This window comes from Electrona antarctica, assembly GCF_951216825.1.
Source record: "Electrona antarctica genome assembly, chromosome: 4".
NCBI classification, from domain to species: Eukaryota; Metazoa; Chordata; class Actinopteri; order Myctophiformes; family Myctophidae; genus Electrona; species Electrona antarctica.
Window position 1 is genome coordinate 52,202,781 of NC_136809.1, and position 16,412 is coordinate 52,219,192.

A 16,412-nucleotide genomic window follows, 5' to 3' on the forward strand; every position below is an offset into this window, starting at 1 on the left:
TGGGTTTGTTACCAGATGGCAGACATAATAACTACAGACAGTACACACGTCGGTTATTCTCACTCAGGTTAATTATTTACTCAGTGTCAAGAAGAAAGAGAGTAAATGGACAAACTTGCTGCAATCATTAAGGTGTTTAATGTCTGGTACTACAAACGTCTGTCAATTACATGATGGTCAAACTTTAAGGAAAGTCCAAGTCATTATACCATATATAAACTTAGACTGGCGTTAATAATAGTAGCCCAATGCTTTCTATCTTTCTTCTTTCAAAAGTATTAAACCCCCCCACGTGAATTTTGCTCACGACCACCACTCACCAACGGGGGAAATGTCGCAGAATGATAGACCTCCTGTGACGTTATTATGCTGAAACCTTCTGACATTTATGAGGGGTAGAAACAGACAGACAGGAGGTGGACATGAATGATTTGACACTCTCACACACACACACACACACAAAAAGGTAATAATGGTCCCAAACTCACCTCAATGAGTTCCACCTCGCCGCCAGATGGAAGAACAGCAGCAGGAGAGACTGTCCGTTGAGTCTACATAGTGGTTTTAATGGTCAGAGAACAGGACAGACCGTTCTCTGGTCTACTCTACATCCATGGGACAGACAGTCAGTCAGACCAACTATAATGTACAGTACTGCCCAAACCCAAGCCGACATCCTCTTCGTTGCAGGGCTGAGCCACTAGAGGGCGCTGCAGCTCTCCAACACGTGTAGAGAGAAACTCCCCACTGGCTGCCAGACTGCGTGAGAGAAATAAGCAAGGCAGCCCAGGTTCTATGAAAACATGAAGGCCAAAAGAAGCGACTTGATTGATTGATTGATTGATTGACTGATTGATTGATTGATTGAAAATGTTATTGACAGATGGTGGACTCAGTGGAACAGGTCAATACAAAATCTGCTACGAGGATAAAACCAGAAAAAGCACTAAAGACTCCATGTTTAATTCATCAGAACATTTAAAGGCGTACAAATATACACTTCTATGCAAAAAAAAAAGAAAAATCATCATATACATAGTTTATAAAAAATAGTAAAATACTTTTTTGTGATTAAGTTTTTATTTAGTTTTTTGTTAATACAGCCCTTGCTTATTTTTTCTTTTCTTTTTTCAAACTGTTAATAAAGTTTTCAATCAATCAATCAATCAATGAGTCAACTACCAATATTTACAAGCAACTTCACATGAAAAAGAAACCCAACGCCGCTTATAATGATCAGACATGGCAACACTGCTGTCTGCTGGCTGCTTGTTGCTTGTGAAATGTGATCTGTTCTTCCGTGTTTACCTGCTGCTGCTGCTGCTGCAAATGTATGGAGGGATAGTTCAACCAACTGTGGAGAAAATACTAACAAACAGTTGTGAATTATTAATACCATATACAACATCATTATCGACTTCTTTCTTTTCCTGGGAAAAACTCCCCAACGCGGGCGGGCAGAGAGAGAGAGAGAGAGAGAGATCGGCATGAGTTGGATCTGAGGAAAGTTGAACCAAACAAACAAAGCTTCTTAAAAAGTTTTGTTTTCGAGTAGTTGTTGTCGCCGCCGCCGCCGCGAAGCACCGAAAATGGGATGTTGCAGCAGCGCCGAGGTAAGACATTTATAAATATCACTGTGTGACCACTTTTACTTGAAGTGTTTTAACATGTTTGGCTACGGATCTAATATACCAGTGACTGTACAGATTCTCAATTTGTATGATTCGATCTATAATATTTATTATAAGCTGTGTTTTGAGTCCACCCCTCCCACTAGTCAAATAAATCAAATGAGTCATTATGCCCCACTCTGTCTGTCTGTATATTTATGTCTTTCTTTTTAGAGCAAACGCGACTGGAAACCACTGGAGGAGCGCTCCTGCACAGACATTCCATGGCTCATCATCTTCACACTGTTTTGTATTGGAATGGTGAGGTTTCGGTTTGAAACAGACATTCCAATGATTCCATGGCTCAGGCTCATCATAATTATTCACACACACACACACACACACACACACACACACACACACACACACACACACACACACACACACACACACACACACACACACACTGTTTTGTATTGGTATTGGAATGGTGAGTTTTCGGTTTGAAACAGACATGGCTCTCATCAGAATTATATACACACACACACACACACGTCACACACACACTGTTTTGTGTTGGAATGGTGAGTTTTCAGTTGAATGATCCCAGCTTTGACTTTTATTGCTCCAACGTGTTAAATGAATTGATCTCTGGCTCTCTTGGCAAGTTCAGGCACGACAGTTGTTCACATGAGTTTAGCTAATATATGCATGCATCATGCATGCCTTGGGGTCATAACAAGCATAATGGAATGCCCTATACAGATTAATTGAATGATATTATTCCATATAGGACCACGATGGAAACAAGTGTCCAGGACTTTTTTTGTGTGTTATCCTTTTTCAGCTCAGTGTACCTCGTAGGTGTTTCCATTTCTGTCTAATGCAGTATTCAATCAATCAATCAATAGAATAGTAATCCCAGTCAGAATATTTTAACAATAACATAATTATGGATAGGCCTGTCACAATTATGACATAATTTTTTTTATTTAGATAATCGCAATTATTTTTGCACAATCGTCAATCGTTTCCATGTCGAGAAATGTCCATACATTTTCAAACATTTCTCAGAAATAGCAGAACTACAAGCTTACAACACGTGCCTTTGTGACGTGTTATAAGCTTGTAGATCAACTATTTCCGCTATTTTGTAATTTTTTGGGGAAATTAAAAAATATTCGATGTGTCAGGGATTTCTTTGTATATAAAAGTAATTTGTCATGTCTGCCCTGTGCAATTTGTGATTACGAAGCCTAAAAGGCAAACGGAAATACAAACGGTAACGTTCCGATGTTCATTGTTAAAAACGAATACAATTAAATCGTTAAACACAATTATTCGTGTGACAATAATCGTCCTAGTTGTGACTGTGAGTGCATAGCTCTTTGTGCTTTAGATCTGATGTGATGATGATCTTGTGTGACAGTAGTGACCGTTGTTGTAAACCGTTCCTCTTCATCCTTCCTGCAGGCCTGTATCTGTGGCTTCGCCATCGCCACCGGAGCGGCCTCCAGGCTCATCTCTGGCTACGACAGCTACGGCAACACCTGTGGTCAGAAGAACAGCCCCATTGAAGGCATCGAGCTCAGTGGCCGTGATCAGACGGAAAACAAGTTAGTCTGACTTCCTTATTGCAGAATTATGATGGCCCCAAAAAGAATGTGGCATATGACAAGATTATATTTCCATGAAGTGTCTTGGCAACTTTTATCTGTTATAATCATGTAACAAACTTCAGAGTTCCACTAATTTGTCTGGTCACCTTTCTTGACCGGGACAGATGACTGTCTGTCTTGTCTGTCACCGTTTCCATTTTAGACTCTGCACTCTTTTAACCCATTTTGGGCGGGAACCCCTTTTGGTGTTTTAAACATTATGTTATGCTTTAGCTATTGAAAAATAGCAGATCTACAAGCTCATAGCGCGCCACCGAGTGGCGCGCTATGAACTTGTAGGTCTGCTATTTTTGAAAAATCGTTAAGATGTGCCTCAAATCTTTCAGAAAATTGTCATGATTTAGAAAACCTTTTTTTTAAAATTTCGACGTCAGGCCTGAATGGGTTAACGTTCACAGTAGGGACACACCGATCAGGTTTTTTGGGACTGATCACTGATCACTTTTCTCATGATCATCCGATTCCGATCGTCCAAATTTGAATATTTCCAAAATTATTATATGTCAAAACCCACGTCAAAACTGTTCCTGTGTGGGGAGGAAGGGGAGAATGTTTAGGCCCGTCACAAAGATGCAAAATGATATTATACTATATATCTGATTGACTTTTATACCACTTAAATGGTGTAAAGGATCGGTTTCTCCGGATAGGGTAAATTACCGATCGCCGATTATCGGAGCATCTCATCTCAGCACAGTTGAGTTGTTGTCATTCGGCAGACAAAAGCCATTCAGCATTACCTGTGTGGAGGATGCAGGGATCTATTTAATCATTACCTGTGTGGAGGATGCAGGGATCTATTTAATCATTACCTGTGTGGAGGATGCAGGGATCTATTTAATCATTACCTGTGTGGAGGATGCAGGGATCTATTTAATCATTACCTGTGTGGAGGATGCAGGGATCTATTTAATCATGTGACCAATAATCCTTTGTTGTGAAGGGAGACGTAATGACGACAGGCCTCAAGACAGACCTCGGTTGACCAGTTGTGAAGGGAGACGTAATGACGACAGGCCTCAAGACAGACCTCGGTTGACCAGTTGTGAAGGGAGACGTAATGACGACAGGCTTCAGACAGACCTCGGTTGACCAGTTGTGAAGGGAGACGTAATGACGACAGGCCTCAAGACAGACCTCGGTTGACCTCGCTTCCTGCTCTCTCCCTTTCTTGTTCGGCTGGTTGGAACATTTTGTTGTCCCAGCGGTTTGACTCTAGTTGGTTGCGTTCATCTTATCATGCAGCACAGGTAGCACAGTTCACACACAGAGCAGCCGCTCGTTGTATAGCTGCCAATGAAACTCTGGTTGGACCTGTATTTTAACCATTTTAACCATCTAGTTCAGTGTATTCCTTCTAAAGCAAGGTCTGTGAAAACAGCTTGAACTGTCTGGCATCAGCTGAAGAGGTTAGAAACGGTCAGGAACGGAGATTATCTTTGCGAAAACATCCAAGTGGTATTAATACAATGCTTGTGTCATTTATGTTATCTGAAAAATGTATGGTAGAACAAACCCAATTTTATAAATTTGATCAAATATTTGTGATGCATCTTCCAAGTCATATTTAGGCCTTGCATACTGTCGTCTTGTATGAAAGGTCTTTGGCCCTTTTGTTGTGCTGTATCTTTTCCAGTAATTTGCGACCCAAGGCACAGTTCCGTCCAAACAATGGGTCACGCTTCATTGATGGGCCGATTGCCCATGGAAGCTCTGAATAAAAGGCGTTTCAGCCACAGAGAGAGATCTGTTCAACAAGTTGGCAAAGTGTCAGCGTGACAGTTTTTTTTTTTACCCAGATGCAATAAGCCCAGCTGGAGTAGTAAACATTGAGTAAACCCCCCGTTTTGATCAAAGGAAGAGATCGTGGTTGTTCAAAAAACATAAAAATACTATGTGGGCTGAAGGTAGTTTGAGCCAGTTTATAATAATTAATAAATCTTACACTGTCTGTCGTTCTTTCTCCTTTTAGGTATGTTTTCTTTCTAGACCCATGCAACATTGACTTCATCAACAGGAAGATTAAGTCAATAGCCCTGTGTGTTTTCAAGTGTCCTGATACTGAACTGAAGACGTACGAAGACTTGAAGAAGTTTGCGCTGAATAATGGTGAGAACAATAGAAATGTTTTACGCTAGAGAAACAGAGTTGTTGCTGATGTCATTGTTTAAAAAAAAAAAATTATATTTTCAAATCTACTGTTATGTACAGTACAGTGCAGTCTATCATATTCGTATCTCAATTCAATTGAGATGTCATAATTCAATTATCTTCCTTTTTTTTTTAAATCTTTTAAAACATTGGATTGAAAGTACAAATGTCTTCTTGTATGTGTGCACGCATGCACGGATAGTGGATACTAACGGGGGATTTTAATTTCTCCTTCTCTTCCCAATAGGATCGGAGCTTTGTTCCTATGACATCTCTCCTACAAGATATGCAAAATATCACCTTGAAAAAGAAACCAAATGTCCCAAACTCCCTGTTCCACCAAGGTAATGATGAAGCATTTATTTCATCCAAGATTGAATTTACAATTTAGGCATTTAGCAGATGCTCTTGAACCAGAGCGACTTACTCTAAGCAAGAACAACACAAGGTCAAGCCCTAACCACACCCAGAGGGTCACCATGCAACTCCTGGCAACATGCAACTACTTGCAACCATTATTCCCAATGGCTGTTGTAAGGAGTTGCATTGGTGTGGTTTGTGTTGTTGCAAGGAGTTGCATTGGTGTGGTTTGTGTTGTTGCAAGGAGTTGCGAGTTGTTGCAAAAGGAGTTGCAGCTGGTGTGGTTTGGGCCTAATACAGCAAATGCATAGAAAGGTATCCGGAGAACTCACCAGCTTTCTGACTCGCCGCGTTTTAGTTTGACTTCACATTCATTTAAATTGAATTGCGAGAGAGAGAGATGATAGTTGTTTAGAGTTGACACTAGATGAAGTAGGAATGCTAAAAGTTTAAACACCAAAGTACCGAAACAATGTAATTCATCAGTAAACAATATCCTGAAATGGTAGGTCTACTTATCCTTTTTATCATCATCTAGCTGACCATTTAATTGCACAAAATAATTTGATCACTTTGGAATTTGACATACTACACTGATGAAGACAGCATGTTAGCGTAACGATGACGACATTGATGAAGAATTTTCGCCGCGGTGCCTTGGAAAACTGGCGAGTTCTCCGGTATCCCATTTAGAAATAGTCATCAAGAATCAGATTTCTATTAATCTGTATGGAATCAATAAGTGTGTGACTTATCTCTCTTTACATTATTTATTTTCCAATGAAAACATTCAATTGGTTTGTGGTAACCTGGGGTACTACTAAACTTTGCACCTCTTTTGCTCTTTTCCCACTTCGTAGCAAGTCTCTCCCGGTGTTCCATCGCTGCGTTCCTGTGGAAATCGGCTGCTACGCTGAGTTCGCCCAGGCGTTCGTCACCTTCGTCAGCGACGACAGCACTCTGCACAGGGTCATCGCCGGGGTGATGGCCAGCAAGGAGATCATCTTCGGACTCTGTTTGCTGGCGTTGGGTACGGTGAAAAGTTTAGCGTAATTTGGCCTGTCTACCACCGTACCACGTTTAGGCATAGAGTAATCTAGTAAAAGAGTGGCGACAACTAGCTTTGACTCCCATTGTAACAATGGAATGCGGAAGTGCTCATTCTATCTCAATGGGATAGTTCCAATGTTTGGAACTATAGCCCATAGCACCCCGCTTTGCGGCGAGATCAAAGCGTGTCGCCACTCTCTTACTAGATTACTCTGGTTTAGGCATAGAGCGCCGAAGTCCTGACGTCACTCGCTCATCCCCTGGTTCATGGAAGTGTTTCTATGGAGAATAACATGGGCTCATCTTAAAATCGTCTCGTATAAGAACTGTGGTCTAAAAATAAACAAACTGTCTCGGCGATATTGTCGGGGAGGTGTCGCTGTATCGTTTACGACCGCCAGTCCCTCATATTTGATAGTCTGTTTCTAGCGAAAATGTAACAATAGCGTTTTCAGTTGATTCTTCATATCCATATGAGTTTAACGGCCGGGATGATTTCCTTATTTTTCAAACGGTTCTTATATGAGGCAATCTAAAATCCCCCTATGGGGATTACAATGCAAATAAAAAGTACTGTACATGAACCTGTGGACTTGGCGCCCTCTAAGGACATTGGCGTCAGAATTCAGTGCTTTATAGCCAACAAGTGAATACATTTGGCAAATTTGTGCTGCTCGCCGCTTTCGCTTCTCCCCAGAACCGACTGCATTTGCTATATTTGCTCCTAGGGCTTCAGCAGGAACTCTCAAGACGGGAAGTTATTTTTGTCAAAGAAATAACAGGAAATGTTTAAGTGGTTACAGACATGGCGGCCGCCGCCACCGCCGCATGCCGTGGCATTTGATTGAAGTTCATCTCAGTTGGCTGCTGATCGTAGATCTGCCTCGTACGTTCCTTCGTACATATGTCTAACAAAGAGACACCACACTGACCCCTGACCATTGTTGGAACATGTCCTTGTATTGCTTCGTCCCCCATTGTTTGATCCGACTGAGTGTGTTCCTTGTCTCTGTGTGGGTTTGATGACTCATCTGAGCAGCTAAATGTCTTCCCCCTAACCCGAGCTAGTACCGATTCCTCTCTCGGTGCAGTTTGATTTTTTTTTTAGCCGTGATATGATAATGTAATTCATAACATGTGCCCATTTATGTAATGCAGTTGTACAGTGTGTTATGTCAAGTGCAGACAAAAGCAATGATTTACAGTATGACGGACGGTTTAAGCACCATAGACACTTAACACTATAATGCTGTGTATTTAGTTGCCCCAAGGCCCCCCTCCCTTTTCTTCCCTCTACTACACCAAATCTCTTGTCGAAAAATAGCCGATCGGGGCGCCCGCTGTCCTAGTGGTCCAGTAGCCTGGCTAATATGCCAGACTCAAATCACACTGTCGTGTGGTATTTGAGTCTGGATATGCTGTGTATGGATCTTGTTTCCCGGGGGGCGGGTTCAAACATTTTCTCTTTGACGCAATTGGTTAGAGCCAAAGTTCTCAAGCATTGAACGTCACTGTACCAAAGCCTGCCCATATTGCATACCGTGTCCCGATTGGCCACACCAGTTCTCTGGTGTAGGAAATGGGCGTACAATTGAGCCTCACCAGACCTTAATCCGCCGGCAGGCAATTTCTTTTTGCCAACGGCTGATTCGGTCTGGCTTATTAGCCAGGCTAGTGGTCCAGGCGCATGCCACATATAGGCTCTGGCCTGACAGCGTGTCGCGTGTTCGAGTCCCGCTCATGACGACCTTTGCTGCGTGTCTCTCCCCTTCTCTCTCTCCCTCTTTCCTGTCTGTCTTCACACTGTAACTATCAATAAAAGGCACAAATCTTTAAAAAAAAAAGATAAATAGCCGATCTACAGTGCCGTGAGCTTGTAGATGTGCTATTTTTGCTGAATCCCCCCCCCCCCCTCTCTCTCTCTCTCTCATTAGCAGGCAACAGTGCAGCACTATCTCTCTCTCTCTCTCTGTTTCTGGCACAACAGCACCACTTTTGGTACTCATTGGTACTGGTGCTCATAGTCACACACAAACACACAAACATGAACACACGGGTGAACACACGGTTGACACGGACATTGCTGTTCCTTGGAGTGGTTGCACCACTCAAAAATAGCTACACTGACATTCCATGTCTTTTTATCTCAGGCTAACTTGTGGGTTGCTCCATCATGTCCTCTGGCTTCTCCACAGTTCTCTCCCTGCTGTTGATGGTTGCCATTCTTCTCCACAGTTCTCTCCTTGCTGTTGATGGTTGTCATTCTTCTCCACAGTTCTCTCCCTGCTGTTGATGGTTGCCATTCTTCTCCACAGTTCTCTCCCTGCTGTTGATGGTTGCCATTCTTCTCCACAGTTCTCTCCTTGCTGTTGATGGTTGTCATTCTTCTCCACAGTTCTCTCCTTGCTGTTGATGGTTGTCATTCTTCTCCACAGTTCTCTCCTTGCTGTTGATGGTTGTCATTCTTCTCCACAGTTCTCTCCTTGCTGTTGATGGTTGTCATTCTTCTCCACAGTTCTCTCCCTGCTGTTGATGGTTGTCATTCTTCTCCACAGTTCTCTCCTTGCTGTTGATGGTTGTCATTCTTCTCCACAGTTCTCTCCTTGCTGTTGATGGTTGTCATTCTTCTCCACAGTTCTCTCCTTGCTGTTGATGGTTGTCATTCTTCTCCACAGTTCTCTCCTTGCTGTTGATGGTTGTCATTCTTCTCCACAGTTCTCTCCTTGCTGTTGATGGTTGTCATTCTTCTCCACAGTTCTCTCCTTGCTGTTGATGGTTGTCATTCTTCTCCACAGTTCTCTCCTTGCTGTTGATGGTTGTCATTCTTCTCCACAGTTCTCTCCTTGCTGTTGATGGTTGTCATTCTTCTCCACAGTTCTCTCCCTGCTGTTGATGGTTGTCATTCTTCTCCACAGTTCTCTCCTTGCTGTTGATGGTTGTCATTCTTCTCCACAGTTCTCTCCCTGCTGTTGATGGTTGTCATTCTTCTCCACAGTTCTCTCCTTGCTGTTGATGGTTGTCATTCTTCTCCACAGTTCTCTCCCTGCTGTTGATGGTTGTCATTCTTCTCCACAGTTCTCTCCCTGCTGTTGATGGTTGTCATTCTTCTCCACAGTTCTCTCCCTGCTGTTGATGGTTGTCATTCTTCTCCACAGTTCTCTCCTTGCTGTTGATGGTTGTCATTCGTTACATCTCCATCGTACTGGTGTGGATCCTGACCGTCCTGACTGTCGTGGGCTCCATAGGTGACCTTATTCACAAACTATATTCCCTCGTTGTGTTCAAAAATATACTTCCCCAATATGGACTTGTTTGCGTAATGTAACTTTTTGCCCTATTATTATATGCGTTGTGGCCTTATCTTGTGCCACCCCTTACCCCTTATCCCTAAACATATTATTTGCCACTGTTTTAAAAACATTTTAAAATGGACAGACAGAACCTTGTGGTGCAAACAAAGGCGGACGCTCTACCAACTACCAGTAACACATAGAAGGCATTATAATCTTTTTCTAGTTTTATTGTTTCTGTTTGTGTTGAATAATTATTATTTTTGGGGATATATATATATATATATATAACTGTTAAAGGGCCACTTCACCCCTTTTGCAACCAGATCTTATTTTAATGATGTCTGGGAGACAAGAAACACATTCCTGGGGTTTTTACGTGGGTAATTTGTCTTTTAGATATTTTAGTATTTCAAAGTGTCCATGGGCTCCATGATGTCATGGACACTGGGGCTCACTTCCTTCCTGGACTACAATTCCCATAATGCTTTGGTGCACTGCTCCTCCTCGTGGATAGGGGGAGGGGCTGTCTTACTGAGACAACATGTAGTCCAGGAAATAAGAGAGCCCAGTGTCCATGACATCATGGAGCCCATGGACACTTTGAAATACTGAACTATCTAAAAGACATGTTTCCCAGATAAAAACCACAGGAAAGTGTCTTGTCTTGTCTCCCAAACATTATTAAAATAAGATCTGGTTGCAAAAGGGGTGAAGTGGCCCTTTTAACACATTTTGTGCCCAAAACGTCTGTGGACGTCTTGGATATTACCGCACGTGCATAGCCCAAGACGTCTGTGGACGTCTTTGAAAAATAAAATAAAAATAATAATATTTTTATTTTATTTTTATTTTTATTGGTGGTGCCAAAGTTTGTGTTTTCGCCATTGAGAATGCATTTGGCGTTTAAATTAAATAACTCAGAAACTATAAAACATTTCAAAGTAAAAAGTTCCAGCATGTGTCTCCACAGTCAGCTGAATTATAAAAAATGTGAATGGATTTTCTAGGTGAAAGTGATTTTGGGCAGTTTTGCGTGGGCTCTCAATGTGTTAACTGCTGATGCTCACGATGCGGAGATGTGCTGTGTTTCAGGTGGGACCGGCGTGCTCTGGTGGCTGTACGTTGACCACAGGAAAGCCCTGAACGATAACGCCATGTCCATATTTGGAAAAGCAGTGGTTTCGGACAACGTGCAGGCCCTGCTGGTGTATGCCATCATTGCTACTGTCGCCACGGTACGTTTGAGTAATTTGTACGTGGTTGTGTGCATTATCATCAGGGTACAATGAATGTACTTAATTTTGGGACAATTGCATAATTTTACCTCTATTACATATCATGTTCTCTGGTTTCCCAGCAGCATTATTATTTCTCTATCCCTGGCCTGTTTTCTGATTTTATTTGCCTTATTAGTATTATGCTCGCAGTTAGTTCATCAAAACCGTGATGGCTGAATTTAACCCATACTGGTGTTTTAAGCATTATGTTACACTTTAGCTATTGAAAAATAGCAGATCTTTGCTATCTTTGCTTCTGAGAGGTTCCCGGAACAACATATTTTCAGATGGGGGTCGGTGGCATATGACATATCATTTTTGGGATCCTTGACATGAAATATTGAGCACCACTGATACAGAAACATGAGGTATTTCAGAAAACTGTCATTTAGAAGACATTTTTTAAAATTTCGACGTTAGGCCTAAATGGGTTAAACATGAATTGGAGCTTAGACCTGGTTGAGTGCACTTGCTCGGTATTTACTACAGAATCCAAGTCTCTCTTCAATAAATCCGTTTTTCCGTGCATGTGGCATGACCCTGCTCTCACTACGTATGGAGCGTCCATATGGCAAAATCGTACACACGCCAATTTGAACATGAAAATGCGAATGTGATTTGCTTTTTGCTTCATCTCCAAGTGTGTTCATTCTATGACAATGAAAAAGCAAATCATCACATTGCATTTTCATTTTCAAATCGTACACACGCCAATTTGAAAATGAAAGGGCAATGTGATTTGCTTTTTCATTCTGTCAGAATGAGCACACCTGGAGATGAAATGTGCATGCTATTGCATTATATATTCACCCATTTAGACCTGAGAACGATTCTACAAATGTCTTCTAAATCTCAAACATTTTCATGTCAATGACCCCCAGAATTATCTGTATTTGGCCGCCGACCCCCATCTGAAAATATGATGTTCCAGGAACCCCCCCAGAAGCAAAGATTTGAGTTAAAAACGTTCGCTCTGAAAGAATATATATTCAAAGATTTTTCAAAAATAGCAGATCTACAAGCTCGTAGCGTGGCACTCGGTGCCGCGTTATGAGCTTTTAGATCTGCTATTTTTCAATAGCTAAAGTATAACATAATGCTTGAAACACCAAAATGGGTTCCCGTCCAGAATGGGTTAAATGCGTTCATTATCTGAAGGTTAAAAAGCATTTCTCTTATTTAATTTGAATTTTCTAAATTGCATTTTCATTTTAATATTGTCCATTAATTAGCGTGGCATTTTTTTGAAAATTGAAAATCAAATTATCTTTTATTTAAAATTTTAATTGTGTCGTAGAATGAGCACATCTGTAGATTAAATGTAAATGCTATTGCATTTTAGATGTATTTTTTTTTCTCAAGAAATGCGTTGATGACCTGAAGAAAATGAAAAAGCATTCCTCTTATTTCAATTGACATTTTGTATTTTGCCATTTCATTTGAATTTTGGCAGCTTTATGCTTCCATAGCATGGCGACCCTCTGGTGTGGTTAGGGCTTAGCCCATTCTAGACGGGAACCCCTTTTGGTGTTTTAACTAAGCATTATGTTATACTTTAGCTATTGAAAAATAGCAGATCTACAAGCTCATAGCGCGCCACCGAGTGGCGCGCTACGAGCTTGTAGGTCTGCCATTTTTGAAAAATCGTAAAAATGCGGCACAAATCTTTGAATATATATTCTTTCAGAGCGAACTTTTTTTCAGGCCTAAATGCGTTAGACTTGTCTTTGGCAGCAAGCAAGCCACCTCTGCCACAAAAGACAATGTTCCTGTATTTATTTCCTTCTTCTGTTACACAACATGCACTCCAGAAAACTAAAATGAAAGTGTGTTTACAATCCTGTGCGATTCTGCAGGTGATTCTCCTGCTGCTGATGTTCTTCATGAGAAAGCGGGTGGCTCTGGTCATCTCTCTGTTCCACGTGGCCGGCAAGGTGTTCATCCATCTGCCGCTGCTGGTTATACAGCCCGTCTGGACCTTCCTCTGCCTCATGCTCTTCTGGATCTACTGGATCTCCGTGCTCCTCTCCCTGGGGACCGCAGGTTAGTGGTTCTACTGGATCTCCGTGCTCCTCTCTCCCTTGGGGACCGCCGTTTAGGAAGGAGTTGTTGCTAGCGAGTAGCGACTGCACACACACTTTGTGCCGTTTGCAAAGCATTACGTACACAACACATACGTCCTGTATGTGTACACAAAGAAGCTGGGGACGATGTTGGCGCTGGAGGCGTGTTCTCTCCTCCACGTCATCAGTGCCCATACCCGAGGTGGGGTTGGCGAAAGGGCCTTTCTGTGTGGAGTTTGCATGTTCTCCCCGTGTCCCCTAGGCCTAGGGTAGGTACCCTCACATGCTCTCCCCATGTACCCTAGGGAAGGCACCCTCACATGTTCTCCCCGTGTCCCCTAGGGTAGGTACCCTCACATGTTCTCCCCGTGTCCCCTAGGGTAGGCACCCAGTGTCCCCTAGGGTAGGCACCCTCACATGTTCTCCCTGTGTCCCCTAGGGTAGGTACCCTCACATGTTCTCCCTGTGTCCCCTAGGGTAGGTACCCTCACATGTTCTCCCCGTGTCCCCTAGGGTAGGCACCCTCACAATTGTTCTCCCCGTGTCCCCTAGGGTAGGCACCCTCACATGTTCTCCCCGTGTCCCCTAGGGTAGGCACCCTCACATGTTCTCCCCGTGTCCCCTAGGGTAGGCACCCTCACATGTTCTCCCCGTGTCCCCTAGGGTAGGTACCCTCACATGTTCTCCCCGTGCCCCCTAGGGTAGGTACCCTCACAAAATACACGCAGTAACCCTGGTCTCTAGTCTATACTGCCTCCCCCTGGCCAGCCGGTTGGAATATCCTGTTCCTTCCACGTGCTACGTCCAACCGGGGAAACTCCCCCCTGTCAGGTGAAAAGGGGAAAAAAAGCGGTTTGTACTCATTGTAGGAAGCATGAGGTCAGTCCGTTGCTCTCCCCATGTTGGCAGAGGGGGGCTAGCGCCCACCATTACGTATTGACAATGGGTGGAAAAAAATAATGGGTTACGAAAATTGTGGGATAAAAATTAATATATATATATTTTTTTGAAAAATAAATAAAAAGTGAAAAGAATGATCCACTATCAAAGTTGTGAGTGTTGAGTCCATTTGTGAAAGTAACCGATTCAATTCATGCAAGACATGTTATGGATTACAAGCAATAATGTCTTGAATCAAATCAAATCAAATCAAATTCAGTCCGATTATAAACACGGTGCTTGGCTGTCGGCTCCTACACGCCCCAGAATGAACTGTACGTGGGCTGAGTTCCAGAGCAGTGCGTGTCATGAGTCCAGTGGCCCCCGGCCAGGGGAGGGGGGGGACAATAGCTGTAGTTCCCATGCGGTCAATCTTGGGTTGCCTTTTTGATTCGCTGCCTCACATAACGGAGAGCTTTGACTGACTCGTGAATTGATAATTCCTCCTACCAACGAGGACAACAAGGAGATGAGCGGCTTGAAACAGGGGAGTGCAGTGCAGTGGAGTATTCCTTTAGATCCAAGTCTAATTGGATTAAGCATGATTTGCTCTGAAATGTTTTTGTTTGGGTGTGTGTGGGCTTCATGAGGTCAGTCCAGGACACTGTAGGACTGCAGGACTTCATGTCGGTTAAGCCATTTTGGGCAGGGAACCCCTTTTGGTGTTTTTAAGCATTATGTTATACTTTAGCTATTGGAAAAATAGCAGATCTACAAGCTCGTAGCGCGGCACTCGGTGCCACGCTACGAGCTTGTAGGGCTGCTATTTTTTGAAAAATCGTGAATATGTGCCTGGCGCAAATCTTTGAAATATATATTCTTTCAGAGCCAAAGTTTTTAACTCAAATCTTTGCTTCTGGGGTGTCGCTGGAACAACATATTTTCAGATGGTGGTCGGCGGCCAATTACATATCATTTTTGGGGGTCCTTGACATGAAAGTGTTTGAGAACGACTGACATAGAAACATGGGGTTTTTCAGAAAACTGTCAGGATTTAGAAGGCATTTGTAGAATCGTCCTCGGCTCTAAATGGGTTAACATGTCAGCGTTTCCTTAGCTACTAGAACATAAATGTAGTCCTTGGACTGGTGACATTTTGGTCCTGGTCTCGTGGTGCGTCTAACCCTCCCACTGATGTTTTGGAATCTTGAGCGGGGACTGGTGCAGTGGGAGGATGGAGTCAAAGAACCAGTTCTCTCTCTCTCTCTCCAAGTCTCCCACTCCCCTATTTTGTAAGTTCTTTAAACTTCAGAAATTAACCGATTTTTAGACCTGAGGACGATTCTACAAATGCCTTCTAAATCCTGACAGTTTTCTGAAAAACCCTATGTTTCTATGTCAGTGGTTCTCAAACGTTTTCATGTCAAGGACCCCCCAAATTTGTAATTGGTCGCCGACCCCCATCTGAAAATAGAATCAAAGATTTGAGTTAAAAATGTTTTCTCTGAAAGAATATAGCCTATATTCAAAGCTTTGCACTACATTTTCACGATTTTTCAAAAATAGCAGACCTACAAGCTCATAGCGCGGCACTCGGTGCCACGCTATGAGCTTGTAGGTCTGCTATTTTTCAATAGCTAAAGTATACCATAATGCTTTAAAACACCAAAAGGGGTTTCCCGCCCAAAATGGGTTCACTTCAGAAATTAAGCACTTCTTAACCACTTCATCCCTATTCAAAAGGTAAAGAATAAGAGGAAGAAATAAAAACTCTAAAATGTTCCTCGGTAATGACATGAACAAAGTGGGGACACCAGGGTGAACGTGGTTAAATGAAAGTGCATCTTGTAGATATTGTTATAGTATTGTAAATCAGATGATCTGTATCGGTATGCTAATAATAATAATAATTTGCAATACTCCTCGTAGAGAGGAAAAAGCTTTAGCGTGGAACGTTCTAGTCCTTGTCATCACCCTGCATTCTAGTTGGAAAAATTATACCCTTATTAAAGTGAATCTAGCCTCTCTTTCAAGTGATTCATTTTGTGCG

General features: G+C 42.5%; 1 protein-coding gene across 1 annotated transcript in view; it reads left to right on the forward strand.

Moving 5' to 3' along the window:
- Nucleotides 1–1,271: 1,271 nt before the first annotated feature.
- slc44a1a (solute carrier family 44 member 1a) overlaps nt 1,272–16,412 on the forward strand; it is a 30,730-nt gene continuing 15,589 nt past the window's right edge. Inside the window, exons 1-9 of the mRNA XM_079499694.1 lie at nt 1,272–1,613; nt 1,845–1,931; nt 3,084–3,226; nt 5,262–5,398; nt 5,688–5,784; nt 6,661–6,830; nt 10,006–10,095; nt 11,236–11,378; nt 13,277–13,463. Coding sequence (XP_079355820.1) covers nt 1,590–1,613; nt 1,845–1,931; nt 3,084–3,226; nt 5,262–5,398; nt 5,688–5,784; nt 6,661–6,830; nt 10,006–10,095; nt 11,236–11,378; nt 13,277–13,463 — 1,078 coding nt within the window. The 5' untranslated portion in view covers nt 1,272–1,589. The remainder of the gene's footprint in view (nt 1,614–1,844; nt 1,932–3,083; nt 3,227–5,261; nt 5,399–5,687; nt 5,785–6,660; nt 6,831–10,005; nt 10,096–11,235; nt 11,379–13,276; nt 13,464–16,412) is intronic.